At 42.0% G+C, this 15,784-nt stretch overlaps 1 protein-coding gene across 10 annotated transcripts in view; it reads right to left on the bottom strand.

Annotated features, from left to right (window-relative positions):
* Positions 1-1,175: 1,175 nt before the first annotated feature.
* synrg (synergin, gamma) overlaps positions 1,176-15,784 on the bottom strand; it is a 42,028-nt gene continuing 27,419 nt past the window's right edge. For 8 of the 10 annotated variants that reach the window (XM_063493978.1, XM_063493980.1, XM_063493979.1 and 5 more), the window contains 8 exons: positions 14,011-14,562; positions 12,585-12,748; positions 12,388-12,441; positions 11,890-11,986; positions 10,499-10,647; positions 9,697-9,807; positions 4,971-5,003; positions 1,176-2,161 (listed from right to left, as the gene is read on the bottom strand). In XM_063493978.1, the coding sequence (XP_063350048.1) occupies positions 2,030-2,161; positions 4,971-5,003; positions 9,697-9,807; positions 10,499-10,647; positions 11,890-11,986; positions 12,388-12,441; positions 12,585-12,748; positions 14,011-14,562 (1,292 nt within the window). In that variant the 3' untranslated portion in view covers positions 1,176-2,029. The remainder of the gene's footprint in view (positions 2,162-4,970; positions 5,004-9,696; positions 9,808-10,498; positions 10,648-11,889; positions 11,987-12,387; positions 12,442-12,584; positions 12,749-14,010; positions 14,563-15,784) is intronic. The other 2 variants (XM_063493982.1, XM_063493988.1) reach the window with 1 other exon arrangement.

The following is a 15,784-nucleotide window of genomic DNA, read 5'->3' as shown; positions in this document are numbered from 1 at the left end:
TTCGGCCTGTGAGTTTAGGTGGACGGCCTTGTCTTGGTAGGTTTACAGTTGTGCCATACTCCTTCCATTTCTGAATGATGGCTTGAACAGTGCTCCGTGGATGTTCAAGGCTTGGGAAATCTTTTTGTAGCCTAAGCCTGCTTTAAATTTCTCAATAACTTTATCCCTGACCTGTCTGGTGTGTTCTTTGGACTTCACGGTGTTGTTGCTCACAATATTCTCTTAGACAACCTCTGAGGCCGTCACAGGGCAGTTGTGGAGCTGTTTTGCAAAGAAGAATGGGCAAGAATTTCAGTCTCTAGATGTGCAAAGCTGGTAGAGACATACCCTAAAAGACTGGCAGCTTTAATTGCAGCAAAAGGTGGTTCTACAAAGTATTGACTCAGGGGGCTGAATAATTATGCACATCCCACTTTTCAGTTATTTATTTGTAAAAAATGTTTGGAATCATGTATGATTTTCGTTCCACTTCTCGCGTGTACACCACTTTGTATTGGTCTTTCACGTTGAATTCCAATAACATTGATTCATGTTTGTGGCTGTAATGTGACAAAATGTGGAAAAGTTCAAGGGGGCCGAATACTTTTGCAAGCCACTGTAAATCAGAGCTTATGTTTTTATGCCTGTCTGGTGGGAGGGTCTTAAAATACAGAGGCTTTCATTTTTTTTTTTGTGCATGACTTTTTCAAATTTCAAGGAGCTTGCATTAAATACTTGTATTTTCTTTTTATCCTAAAAGGGATTTTATATGCAGAACTTTGACTTCAGGCAATTATGTTGCAAAGCACCAAAGGTGATTAAAAAAATGTAATGGAGTAGTAACATTAATTATATTAAGTAATGAGTTACTTTAGAACAACACATGTAGTTTTCAGAAGTATTTGCTTTCCTCAGAAGAAGCTGGTTACTTTATGGAAAATTATGATGAACTGATGTGTATTCAGTCCAGGTTAGTTATACTTTCTTCATTCACGAGTATGTACGGCTCCTGAGCTAAATAAGTGGCTTCATTAAAGGCTGAACATAAGGCTCAGACTGGATGTACACATGCCCTCCAGCTTCTTGTGTCTGCATGGAAACGCCACAGTGCACACAAGCATGTCCTTCAGGTGAACTTGGTCTGCATGACCTGTAAACCTGATAATTACATTAACTCTGCGACACTTTAACCAGTTTGCACGTCATTTATTTACATAACATTCACATTACAGCTGGGTGATTAATACAAAGCTGCAGCATGACACTGTAATATACAGAAAATGCTGCTGCTGTTCAAATTCAGCATTAGTAAATACTTCCAGAATTTCAGCTCTGCACACAACAACAACAACAACACAGAAAGTCACAACAGATTCCCTTCAAATCCCCAACACCTACAAAATACAATTTAAATACCCAAAGAGGTGTTAAAGTTTCCTCACAAACAGTGCAAAAGACATTCAATGCAGCGAAACATAAAGCAGAAAAAGAGAGGCGCCTGCCTTCCGGCAGAGCAGTGATGGTTTGAATGTTAAAGATTCTCAAAAAGACATTAAAACCATAACAGCCACAGAGTTTCATCCAACAGATCCGAGACAGAAATACAATTCAAGTAATTCAATGGTAGACTTATGATTCAGTAAGTCTGATTCACTGCAAACAAAATATACGAACAGAAGCAAAAACCTCCTCTGCCAGTGTTAAAAGGATATTGCACACCTAATAATTTAAATAGGATTCACTGATTAGTTATATTTATTAATATTGTTGCATTTCTGCACGAATAGTCAGCAGAAATAATTTGTCAAAAGCAGCATTAAAAACAGATTTAAATATGACCTGTACTACTGACCTGTATGAACCGACCAATGACTATTCAGGGAAAAGATCTGCTAATAAACACAGTCTGGGTGAGATTTTAGGATTAAAAAAAAAAAAAATCTAGAGGAATCCAGTGACTGTAGACGTCCTCCTCTTGCTCTTGGTGTGAGGCGAGTGGTCGCTCCACCTATCTGGTGGTAATTAGCTCTTGCCGTGTTACCATGGCAGCTCAGAGCAGGTCAGGCAGGATGAGGCCCGGGGGTTTGGGCTCCACACAGTTAATCCAGAAGTTGGCACAGCTGGCGTGGTACTGATGGCCCCCGTACATCAGCTTGAAGTTGTCTGTCTCAGAGTTGAACGCCTGTTTGAGTGAAAGGGTGAAATATTATAATAATATAAACCTGTGTGTGCACCTGCTTTACCCGGACTTCATTTTAATGCTGCTGAAAGGGAAAAAAGGCTAGTTTATTTTGACGAGCACAAAGCAGCCTGCAGCAGCATTCAATTAACTTGAATTCAATTCAGTTTTATTTATATAGCTCCAAATCACAGCAACAGTTGCTTCAAGGTGCTTTACATTGTAAAGTAAAGACCCTAAAATAATGACCCCCTATGAGCAAGACCTTGGTGACAGTGGGAAGCAAAAACTCCCTTTTAACAGGAAGAAACCTCTGGGAGAACCAAGCTGAGGGAGGGATAGTCTTCTGCGGTTGGGGGTAAGAGGGGGAGAGGACAAAAGACACGCTATGGAGTCCATGTCAGATCTACAACCGAAGGCCGTGATCCTCAGATGGAAAACCCCACAATGCAGTTATTTCTATGCCTACTTTTGTGGAGACTGAAATTCAAATATTTAAGGGGGAAAAAAATCTGCCCCTGTGAGTAAGCGAGCATCTGAAAGCAGCTTTTAAAATCTACTTTTTTGGGAAGGCTGCAGGGAGCTCGCACCAGTCCAACCATAAAAGCCTCTTAATTAACTGGGAAATATGACACATGCCATTACCACTCAGCTGTATTGATGGTATTTATAAAAGTATGTGCAGCACGCTTATTCAGAGCATGAATCAGCTATCCTCTGAGAGCAGCACGGTGGTGCACAGCACAGCTTCAATGTAGGTGACCCTGCAGTAAATTACAGCCAAGTTACGCAGGATGAAAATCTGCCTCTGGCAAGCAAAGCATTTCAATACACATGGGCAACGCCTACTGGGGAAAAACTCAAGTCGTTAAAAATGGCCTGCATAAAATTATATGAGCGCACAGGAAAAGAAGAAAAAAATAGACAGTGTATGAATAATAGTCCAACGGGTACAAATGTTCTATCTACAGAAATGCTGTGAGAGCCACATGCTGTGAACATCTCACTGATCATAACTAAATCTGACTGTTTATAAGGAGTCAAACTAAATCTAAAGATTTTCTGCATATTTAAAAAATGTGACTGTGGTTGAAATCAAGGGATGCTGCATGCTGTGACACTTTTACACTGTTATATATATATATATATATATATAAACTCAAGAAGGACGACAGTGCCCCTGGTATTTCTGTAAATGTGCTGCAACAAATAAATGTGCACCGGCTGACATTTAGAGAGACCTAAGATGAGAGGTGCTGTGTAGTCCTCTCTTTATACACAAAATATGCATCCAAGATGGAAATTATGTGTTGAAGTAACGTGTTTACAGCTGGGCATCAGATGATGTTCTTTTTTTAAATCTGGAGGTATGCATGAGAGCCATCAAAACAGCCATAGATATCTTCATGCATGCTGATTTAGCTCAATCAAAACACAGGAGAAGATTAGATATGTTTGAAGCTGCATGTCTAATCAGATGAAGCCATGTCTGCAGTTTTTATATTAAATGGGGGGGGGGGCAAAAACAGAAATATTTCCTGAAAAATGAGAGTAAGCTATAAAAACATGAGAGCAATCTCATGTTTAAACCTGCTGACAACCTGATCAGAGGATCCAAACACACCACAAATGACTCCTAAATGGGGCAAAAATAAAGCAAAATTATTCCCCAAAGATTTGACATAAAATGAACTGAAAGGAGAAAAAAAAAAGAAATCTGCATCGTGCTATGACTGCAGACGCTGTAATTCCATCACTGTCTGTACATGTATCAACAAATATGGATCACCTCATTTATTTTGTTGAGACAAAAAGGATAACAATCCCCACCGCAAAGCCTGCTGCGTCACAATGCGATTTGATTCTGAAAAACATTGCCTGAACTGGAGCTATTTAGAAAATGAAATGTGTCGAACTGACCCGAAACCCCTGAAATCTCACACGCACACGCACACACGAGGGCTCTGATGCAAGTTTGCGATTTCACTGGGCCCAGCTGCGGCACGGTGGGTGCAATCAGGAGATGCTAATGTGTGTGATGTGCAGTTTAGGAGTTTGCATCCCTGGTGAAATAATGGAGCTGAAGCCGGAGAGAGGAATGAGTCATGTGCAGTGAATCACAGCCTCCCACACAGAAGCAGAGGGGAGACGCATGCAGAAATACACCACCACAACACACCATTGAGTCAAATACATCTCCACCTGCCTGAATGCAGTCTGCGGCACAGATGCTCCGCCCGATGAAGGGCTTTCTCAGACGAGCCGAATGACACATTTCCACTTTTCACTTTTTCCTTCACACGCTCACATTTCACTGGAGGAGCGATTTCCTTTCAGAGACCCCTCTGTGCCCTGGCCTACTTGCTTCCACAAACCTGCACTTAGAGGAGTGCCAAAGCTGGGAAATGTTGGGAGGGAGAGGATGCAAAATGAAAGGGTGGTCAAACTAAAACACACCCCTGCTTTCACTGCAGTGCCTTTCCTGCTCCAGAGTTCACCTGTGTGTCAGTGAAGGGAGGCTAATATCCACCTGTTTTAACTAAACAGAGCCTTGTACACAGCCTGCCCTGGAAAACCCTTTGTTTTTAATGCCTGGTTAAATAAAGGTTAATAAAAGCCTGCTGTGACGCTACAGTGTGGGTTTTTATGTTTTCAAGCTGGAGTTGTCAGATAAAACAGAGACTCTGCTAATTCATCTGACCTTTCAGCTGCATGTAAAGGTCCTGGCTCCTCTATCTGTTCGGATATGAAAATCAAGCTTAAATGCAAACTATTTTATTAGAAGTTCAAAAAAAAAACAAGGCATAATTACCCTTAAGCTCCTCTCCCTGTCTTTAGTCAATGCCTGTAAGCACAAGAGCAGTCAGACAGGTGAAGCATATTCATGCAGCGCCCAGAGCAAAGTGTGCACAGAATAAGCAGCGAGCAGCCGTTTCACCACTTTTCACAGCATGTTTGTGGATGAAAACATGAAAGTTTTTTACCCTCGGGGCTCCTACACATTTTTCCAACTCAGAATTCAAGAGATTTTGCCTTGATCGATCTAAAATATTGACTGAAGATTTTGGCCAGTATGCTCACTGAAACAAATCAGCGCAGTTTGTCACAGTTAATCCAGTCCTGTAGACAAATCTGGGTTGTAGACAGAAGGAGAAAAGCTGCTATTGCAGCAGCAGCACCTCACATGAACCAGTCTGTGTTTAAAATGACAGTTATCAACTGACATTAAAATAAAGAGTGGAGACTGAAAAAAAAAAAACAAAGGTTTGGTTTAATCAAAAAGAAGCTGAGATGTTGGGAGAACACCAAGAAAGGACCTTTACCAGTCCCTCATGTTTTGATCTTGCCATCTTTTGCCGTGTTGCTGGTACAACAGCACGATCGGTTAGATTTGAAACAATCAGCCAATCACCTGAAACTGTATTGCAGCAGCGTTATATTAGCTGACTAAAAGCTACAGCTTCATCTCTGTTTCGTGGTTTTCTTCTGCAATAATAAGCCGAATATATTTGGGATTTGGGTTATTGATCGAAAACAACAAAGCATGTGGATGCATGTGTTACATGGCGAAAAAACCCATCAATGACTCAAAGATTTACAAGCCAGCACAAACAGAAACCTGCCCTCACTGACAGCTTTCTTTACTGTGAGATTAAAAAAAGAAGAAAAAAAAAGCTACAAGTTGTCCGTGATACATCACCAGACCTGGAATTGAGCGCTACTTTTTATTTCACCAAAGCTTAATGCTAAAGGTTAATGTTACTTTTAGCACAACCCTATTTAAAAAAAGTGAAGTAAAATGTAAAGAATGTGATAATTTGAAACTAATTTTAATGTTACATTGAATTAAATTAAACAAAACAATATAACAAAAACAAGAAATAACATATTTATTTAAATATCTACTCAGTCTAAATTTGCTAGCATCAACACGTTTAAATAAAGTTGGGATGGGGACATGATTTTCGCTAATTTATGTCACTTCCACACAGGAAGTCGCTGACGAATATCCAAACCTGGCTGATGAGGCTTTGTAAAAAGAAACCACGGCGTTTTTGGAGCCAGACTAGTTCCACTTTTTTTGTGCTGCAGGGACGACTGCTGAATGACCAAGACAAACATGTCAACTTCTCAGTTTCTCTCAGCTTCAGATTTGTCGAATTTGTTCTTTTGAACATTTTCAAAGAGTGCTCTTTCAATTCCCAAATTATTTAATGTCGGTATTGCACGGTAAGTAATTTCCCTGACTTTCTTTGTCTGTGCAGGAGCCCCGCTAACCTCGACCAGATGGAAACATGCTGTGAAAGAGATGGGCAGCCTAAGAACAAAGCTGTGGTCCAAACTCCCGTGTGCTGCTGTCAAAACTACACACATTCAACTTGATAATCCAAATGCTTGAGGCACTTGAAAAAGCTGCATTAAAATAAATAGCCAAAAATGCTAAATTATTCAGCTTAAACTCCTTTCCAGTCCTTCTCTTTGTAATTGCCTAAATTAGCATTTATCGTTTAGAGGAGGAGCTGGAGCATCATTAGCCAAAAAGTATCACTTAGGGTGAAACTGCTGCTGCTTCTGAGTGACAAACTGAGGAGAGATGAAGCTGTTTGCAGTCGCCCATCCAAGCCCCTTAACCCAAAGATAACATGCAGAATGATTTAAACCAAAAAAAGAAAAAAAGGTGCGACAACCCAGAGAATATTAGCCAAACAGGAACACGGTGAGTCTGGCTGAAAGCGACTGTTTGGCTCTGTTTGAATCGAGAATAATATCAGAATTCAAAACATGAATTGAACAGGAGAGACTGAGCACATCGGCTGTCGAGCATTTTTCGCATTTCTTTGATGCCACATCAACGTCTCCACCCGCCTGCACCTTTGGTCGAAAAACAAATCGGCACCTCTTCACTGAGGGACAAAGCAACAATCAGTGCTGTCTGCCGTAGCCAAAGCTGTTCTTTCACTTCATTATACTCGCAGGGGATGCTATTCTCCGCTCAGCAGTCTTACCAGGGTGGTTTGTGCCAAAAATGTAATTAAAAGATGGGTTATTAATCTCATGCTTGTGGCACAGAGACAAAATAAAACTGCATTAATTTCAGACTGCATCTGCGCACAGAAGAGCAAGAGGTGAGAGAGTGCGTTTGTGTGTGCAGGTCTATTATCCGCCGTTCTCCCTGCTTATGACTAATGTGTAAGCCACATCTGCTCGCAGCCTAGATGCCTCTCAGTCAGCCTTATCTCGTCTGGACTATCCATCTGGCTCTGGCAGAGCAGCAGACGGATCGCAAGAAACAATCAACGCCACCATCCTGCCCTCTAAACCGCAGGGTCCGAGAATACCCTTAATGGCCCACGTCGATGAAAATCACGACCACCCTAGGCAAAGAGGTACCGCCATCCTGCCCCGCTCTCTGAACAGTTATTAGAAACACCGACGGTTGTTAGCTCAAAGTGGCAAAGTGTGCAGCTACATCGAGGTGGAGGTGGCAGAATAGAAAATGAAACCCTTCCAAGACAAAGTAACAACCTTTGTGACCTTGAGGAAGCAATCACAGAGTGAAAAAACCCACCCCGAGGTGCCAAAGTGACATCTTCCCTCTCTGTCATTTACTTCAAGAGCGCACATTGTTATCCATGGACACTTCTAACTTCATACTTCACCATAAAAGCAGGGAGACGACCTAAAGTGACTGTCTGCCCACCGTCTCCCCTACAGTGACTGTCTGATCAGAGCCTGTCAAGCTCTGACTTTGTTCACATTGTGGGGCACTAATAGGAGTGACACCTGGCATTTAGAGTGTCTGGAGAGTTTACAAAGGAAAAACTGTCGAAACACTAACTTTGCAGCATCACTTTCAGGACTATTTGTATTGTTTCTGGAGTAACATAAAAGGAAAGCTCTATCAGAAATAGAAGCAAGTCTCTTCATACTGCAACTATATATCCAACACCTCCATATACTTGATAGCTGTTTTGAAGGAATCGCTTAATTTCAGTTTCAATGTGGTGACTCTAAACGTGCAGATCATTTTTATAGCATCACCATCAGATCAAATTTAATTACATTTAACTGTTTATCTATTGCCTAATTAGTAGTCAATGCACTTTATATTTTAAGGTTAAGACCCTACAGTAATAGAGAGAAAAATCCCAACAAATAGACTATGCTCAGTCAGCAAGCACTTGGCGACAGTGGGAAGGAAAAGCTCCTCTTTAATGGGATGAACCCTCTAGCAGAAACATGCTCAGCAAGAGGCAGCAATCTACTGGGGGGTGGGGTAAAAGAGAAGAGAAAAAAAGAGGTGGTGGTTCCCTGCTTATCCTTCTATTTAAGCCTCTGGGGGACTTCCCATGATGCACTCAGCACTTCTTCTCTATTCCTCGTTGCATTACTGATGTGTATATATGCTGCTACACATATAAATAACTCTGTGTCTACTCTCTCTTGTAGTTTATATTTGGTTCCGTCTCTATTCTTATTTTCTCCTTTCAACCCCACCCCAGTTGCACCAGATGGCTGACACTTCCTGAGTCTGGTTCTGCTGGAGGTCTCTTTCTATTAAATGGGAGTTCTTCCTCCCCACAGTCACTGAGTGTGTGACTGTCTGATGGTAAGGTCTTTAGCTTACAATATAAAGCTTGAGACGTCTACATAAAATTGAATTGAGATCAAACTGGGCCGTACAACTGAGTTTGAGCCGTCTGGTTCTGTCCAAGGTTGGCAGCTCTGGGGATAAGTTTAATCTATTTGCAATAATAAAAGATATGAAGCATGCTGTTGCATCTCTTTCATTTATCCCAATCACACTACGACTAACTAGGAGGAAATTATAATTCAAGAACTATTTTGTAATGCTCATTAATCTTTTGTTACATTACGCAGGGCTCTTTAAAAGTTTTTCGATCTACAGAAAGCTATCAAACAACTGAGTTGGAAACATAAAATTCATAAACGTCAGCTGGATTCTGCTCAGATTTATGGTGACAGTTAGCTAACTAACTAGTCGACTACATTCATAAAAATCTGCAATGTGACAGGTGAAAAGAATTTGATCTTCCCTATGAACTCGTGTTAAATGATTATTACTTGCATCATATGTGCTGCAAGAAGACAAAGCTTGACAGGCAAAGTAATGTGAGGGGTTGGGGTTTAGATTTGGGATGATACTTTGTGGGGGTTTTTATGATGATGTGCATGTCTAGGCAGAAAACAGCTCTGATAGAAGAGCAGTGGAGAGGAGGGAATCCTGTCACTTTGGCCCCCCGCAGGGCTCGTCAGTAAGAGGAGGATAGGCCCCCCAAGGACCCCAACAGGAAAGAGTGGAATGAGATTCGGATGACAGTTGACTGTCTCATACTCGTTTAAACAGACGTCCAATAGTGCTTTCTTCTTTGTTCTGGAAAAATGTTTCAAAGTCAAAGAAATGTCAGTTGTTATCTGCTGGGGATGAGCACAGCATCATGTGTGTAAAAAACAAAACAAAACAGAAAACAGTACCCAGTAACAGTTACTCTGTGTGAGTGTGCATGCACACAAACCTTGCTGCGAGCGTCGACGTTGAGCAGACAAACCCCACAAGCCAAGTCCTTTGCATTCTTGATACCCGGCCGCAGAATACAGGAGGAGAAATCCAGGGAGCTTTCATCAGGCTAGACACACAAAAACACACAGACGTTTTTACTTCCTGCCGCAGGGCAAAATGTAGTCATTTCTATTCTTATAATAACAGCAGAGAGAACAAGTCGGCTTACAGTAAACATCTCCGAGCATCATCAACTTTTTTTTTTTTAATAAAGACTTGGCACGACACTGGCTACTCAGAGTAAAAACAAACAATTCTCGAGTTTACATCTTTCTCCTTTATAAGGAAAGAAATCTACATCCCTGCTTTAATTAAACATTTGTTGCATTTTGTTTCTGCCTCCTTTCTCAAGATGCTAAATCATTTTTATCTTCTACAAACAGTATTCCTCGTCTGCTGGCTCTGCGGATGAGAACAGTCCTCCTCTTGCGTCCCGTTTTACAGATACTTGGAGACAGCTGGGTAAATAAATCTTTACAGTCTTCGTCATCCCTGCTGATCCAAACAGCGGCCTACCAAAAGACTCCATCTGCATTGCTTTCAAATCAATGAATCATTGATTTTATCCTAATGGACCGACAATACTGGATTCACTAATACTTAATCATGTTATTGGCAGGACTTGCATTGTTAACTGACCTTTAATGCTCTGTTATCAGTGCGTACTTCCACTAGAAAAAGAAAGCAACCAAGTGTATGAATGTATATCTATCTGTCCTGCCTTTTGGTGAGCGCGTACAAACGTCGGAGCATCTTACAGCGAGCTTAGCCAGCGACATGAAGCCTATGAGGTTGTTCCACACACGGCTGATGTCCTTCAGCTGCTGTTGCAGCTTCTCAGAGCACACCGCCGTGGCCTTGATGCCCAGCTCCACACGCCGAGAGACGCGATACACTTCCACCACGCCTGAGAGGGAGAAAACAAACGCACACATGTCACAGAAACACACTTTCTTACTCGGTGTTGAGCACTTAGCCGTGACGTGTTAGCCACTCGGCTCATTAAAAGCAGAGAAACAGTAAAGCAGCAGGACCTTGTCAGACGGGGCAGAGATAAGCCATCACACCAGGGCTCATCTTAATCTTGTCCTTTCTGTCCTTCACAGGGTGTTAGGCCACACACCGGCTTCTTTAACAGGCTCTTGTTGCCTCTGAGGCTCGCAAGGCCTCATTTCTTTTTAACTGTATGTGGAAGTATTAACTCTCTATGTGCAAATTTTTTACAGATCATAGTGTTATTTATCAATATCATCAAACATTCAAGGGCTGAGCTCGACTCATAGATCAATTTTAGCATGAAATACTTGTTTTTAGGGACTGCAGGGACCTTTCCGTACAAAAAGTGAGGAGTAATCGGCAAATGTCATTTGCATTGTCTTGTCATTACGTCGCCCTTGTTCTATAGAGGCAATCCGAATGAACTCACAAGTCATCTTGGTTCTGATTTTTTCTAGTGTCCTCAGCTGCAGGGGAGGGTATAAAATTGCTTGTGTTTTCAGTTCTATGTGTGAGACTCATGGCCATAAAACTCCAAAACAATCACCACACCATAAAATAAAGTGGTTACTCATGATGGCCCTGCCCCCTCTGTGCTTTGTGGAGGCTCACCGACCGTGTCAAGCATCACCTTCAGGGATGATTTCTGCCACAGACACCTCACCAATTATTGAAGCAATTTTTCCATCCACAGGCGATACTGATGAGGTGGACTGTCTTACTCCTCTGGCAGTATTCTTTTTTTATTCTGTGGTCATCAACACTATTTTTTTTACATGTACTTTCTTTACTTCTCTTTGACCTGAACAGCTGCAGCATTGATTTTTTTTCTTTTTTTTGTCAGTGTCCACACTCTTCCAGAAAACATGCTAAATAAACAGTTCTATTTAGTGCTACTTCATTGATCGGGACCTCCAACTCTCATGTTGGTGGCAATGAGACCTATTTAAAGGCATTTGAAAGGAAAGTGGTTTACAATATATAAGGTTGCTCTGTGGTGTGTGGATGATGAATGGACATTTTATTGTGCAAAGTGCTGGTTGTTGCACACAGATTTAGAGCACTTTCCCTATATGGTTTGATAAATGAGGCCCCCGGTGTGTTTATAGTAGTGGTAGTAGTAGTCTGTGTGTGCATTAGTGCAGCTCCTCACCAAGCAGGTACTCCATGCCCTGAGCAGACTGGATGACCTCGGTGCAGACAGAAGAGCTGCTGATCCCGTTCAAGGTGTTGTTGGCTTTGGTGATGACCTTAACGTGGAAGGACAGAGGCTGGCATTATTACATACACACTGGTCTTGCTTATAAAACTCATAATGAGCATCCAATAGTAAAGTGTTACAATTATGGCCTTTACCCAGGATTGAAATGTCAAACACATTAAAACCAAAAGTAAATATTCCAGAAGACATTTTGTCATGCAAATCCTCAATTTTTGATGAGCTTTAAGAACACAAAAGTCCTGAAGTTATATTTGCAAGTTTCAAGAAAATAAAAAATCCCAAGACATACATGACAAGTAAAATCCTGGCTGAAAAAAACATTTCAGTGTATTTTGGTTATCTTAATTACTTTAGAACATTTGCTGTCGCTCTCACAATTAAGTCTCTCCCAGGTATGAGGTCAGATACAGGACACAAACAAACACAAACCTCCAGAGCGCTTTCCAGGCACCTCTGCCACTCATAGGCGTAGCGCTCGCTCTCCTGCAACAGCACAGCACAAAATTATCTCAAATGAACACAAAGGGAAAACAGAAGAGAACAAAAAGGGGCATTTATGTATTTTGAAGCTTTAACAGTCCTCGGTATTGTGCTGAAATCTACTGATATTCGGGTTCCCTCCTCACCTCCACCTCTCCAGTCAGGTCCTTGTACTTGTCCCTGATGACGGGCAGTGCGGGCTTCTCGTTCAGGGTGTTGGATCGGTCTCTGAAGGGCTGCTCTGGTGCCGGAGACGGGGGTGAACGCCTGATCTCCTTCTCACCCAAACTGTGACTGCGCTTGTGGGAACCTGCAGCAAAGACGGGGCAGAAAAGAAGAGAAATGAGAGAAATATCAATTCAGCGACATGTTGTGATGCAACTCATTTTGGGCTGTGCACCTGTTTGTCTCCAACCATTCTACTTCCATTCTGTTTGTAGTTAATTCCTCCCAGACAGGGACAGCATGAGTAAATACTTAATTGTGACAAACAATAATTAGGTACAAAACAGAGGCACAAATATGCAGGTATGAATAATTCATAGAAGGACAAAAACCCTGGCAAGGTACCACAACAAGCACGAGCACAAACACAAGTGAAGCCCAGACTATTCCAGTGGGGTTAGCGGTTAGCGCATGTGTGCGTGCGCCATCTACACACAGGTAATCCACCCTCAACCCCACCATCACCACACAACTACTCAGCCTACACCAGAAGCCCCACTGTGATCAGGTCACTGAGCCACAGGAAGAAGGGGAGTTAGCGAGCCCTGCTTCTTCACACACATTAACTTCAGCACAGGGAAATGAATCTACATGAGGCTTTGATCACAGTGCAGGAAACTGTAATAATTTATTTTGTGAAAAATAACAGCAGCAAACAGCGGTTCGAAAATGAACAGCCTCTAAGTGGATACGGTTAATTTCTGCTTATGGATTTGTGGGCATCTGCTAATCCATCTCACCAGTCGCTGCCATTAGAGAGTGGAGCTGTCATCTCAACACTACCATCTAATGTCTGACAGCTTTATTACACATCTGATGGGCCTTGTCTGTGGGGGCGGGGTGCTTGAGCAGAGTGCAGGGCCAAGGACTTACAGCTGACCAGAAGAGTCATGTGTCCACATTATGCATACATTCATATAGTCATTTATTCTAACAACGCTTCCTTAAGTCAACTACTAATTTAGAATCACCACTTTACCTGACATACCTCTTGGCTGTCACACTAACACATTCAACATGTGAAAGAGCCCAAGTTCAACACTGGAAGCAGTAACAAAACCCTGAGAGGGTTACGTCAGGATAGGCATCCGGTGTAAAATCAAACATGAGGATCAATCCACTGCAGCAACCCCTTGCAAATAAGGGAGCATAATAAAAGCAGCTTTTATTAACCTAACATGCATGTCTTTAGACTGTGGGAAGAAGCTTGAGTCAACAAATTCAACAATGCAGCAATTAATACTTTTCTGCCAAAACTGCTCTTCAAATAATTAATAAATTAATTAGTTGACAACAATTTTCAATAACTCATTCATTATATTCAATTATTCCAAGTTGAAAACTCACCTTGAACCGACAAATCAAAAGTTGCCAACTCGTTTTTGATCATCTCCTCGCTGGACTTGACCTTGGCCTGAGCGCTGGCTTTGAGGAAGTCAGACTTGCCAAACTTTGGCTTGTCTCCCTGGAAGGCACCAAAGTCATCGGAGGCCTCGCTCTGGTTTCCCTCTGAGCCCGCCTCGGCAGTGGCAGCAGGCGAGTCTGACTTCTCCGAAACAGTACTTGCAAAGTCTCCAAAGTCATCCTCGTTATTGACACCGCCCTGGTCGCCGGAGCCAAAGTCAGCAAAGGCTTCAAACTTGTCATCTGCGGATGAACTGTCCTCTGCAGGGAAGGAGGTGATGATGTTTGCTATGGAGTTGTTTGTGATGTTTTCAGTGCTGCCAAAGGTGAGTTCCTTCCTCTGTGTGGGGACTAAAGATGGAAGGCCAGCTCCTTCCAAGCCCGGTGGCTTTCTGACCTCACCGGGCAGACTCTCGTCCCGGTCTGACCAGTCATAGCTGGCCAAGGTGCTCAGGGCCGACGTCCCAAAGGGGTCAAATTTCATGTCGTCTCCTTCTGCAATGACAACACAGACATACCGGTGGTTCCTCGGAATAGCACAGATGCTGTCATGATAGGAGGAAGACTAATAGGCCTCAACAGGGGTCTGAGATTTCTGTCGGGTTATTACTCTCATTTATCTATGCTTTAAGTGATGTCTCTTCTTCTAAATGTAGTCTGGTCTTGAGAAAAGAGCCCTTGAGAATATTAACAGAACATATTTCCTCACCTCCATTTAGTTCTCTCTAGGATACGGGAACCTTTTTTTTTTTAACTAAATCTTTTTAATATTTGTTTTCATGGTGCTCACAAGATTTTAAAAAAGTACAGACAGATATTTCTTTAGGAACAATGGCTTAATCTGCACTACTTCTTTAAATCAAAAGAAATGATCCCTTAGAAAACACTCCCCTATTCCCATTTTATTTTTACAGGAGCATGTAGACTACCATTTTGGGGAAGGGCATTTTTTGTCATGTTTTAATCTTGTGAGCACCTTAAATGAAACGAAAATCCATTTACAACCAGTGTCCTGGGATGAAAGCCACAATCCTGGAAATATCTCTTAATCTGTGCAGGTAAAACCAAAACTATCACTCAGGGCTCAACCAACTGGTCACCCAGTGAGAGGCAGGCAATCTGACTGCAACCCCTCTCAGACAGACTGATGAAAATTTGCAGATCACTGCTCCTAAACCTAATTTATAAGCGCAGACAACAAGTTGCGAGCAATCAGAGTAAGTGTGCACCAATGAGCACGACTCATGTGTTTTTGCACTTAACTGGTTGCATTCTGATTATATTCCCATATAAAAGCAAGGTTACTGACTGCTTGACATTTTACACTTAAATCACATTTGTAGAGGAATTTCTGCTTCGAATCTGTGAGGTTCTGGTTCGACTCCAAAGTTAATGTGAAACTCTGTTTATATAGAAGAAGAACAATAGAACAATGACAAACAGATGTCATGGCAAACTGATGGCAGATCTTATCGCGATCTTGATGCGCCAAAGTTGTTTTGATGATGTCGACTGACTGTGACTGGCGGTAGACCTGATCCCTGTCTTTGAAGCAACCACTTCAAAGGCAAGGAAATAACACGATTATTATATGATCATTCTGGTCTCCAATTAGCGTCTTCCTCAGTGTGACTGTAGGATTACAGTGAAGTGAGGAGATGTGTCCCCCAATCCCAAAAATAACAATGAACTTAAACAGTTTTCTAGAACTGATTTG

Source organism: Pelmatolapia mariae, linkage group LG14 (assembly GCF_036321145.2).
Source record: "Pelmatolapia mariae isolate MD_Pm_ZW linkage group LG14, Pm_UMD_F_2, whole genome shotgun sequence".
NCBI lineage: Eukaryota > Metazoa > Chordata > Actinopteri > Cichliformes > Cichlidae > Pelmatolapia > Pelmatolapia mariae.
This window is presented reverse-complemented; position numbering and strand designations above follow the sequence as displayed.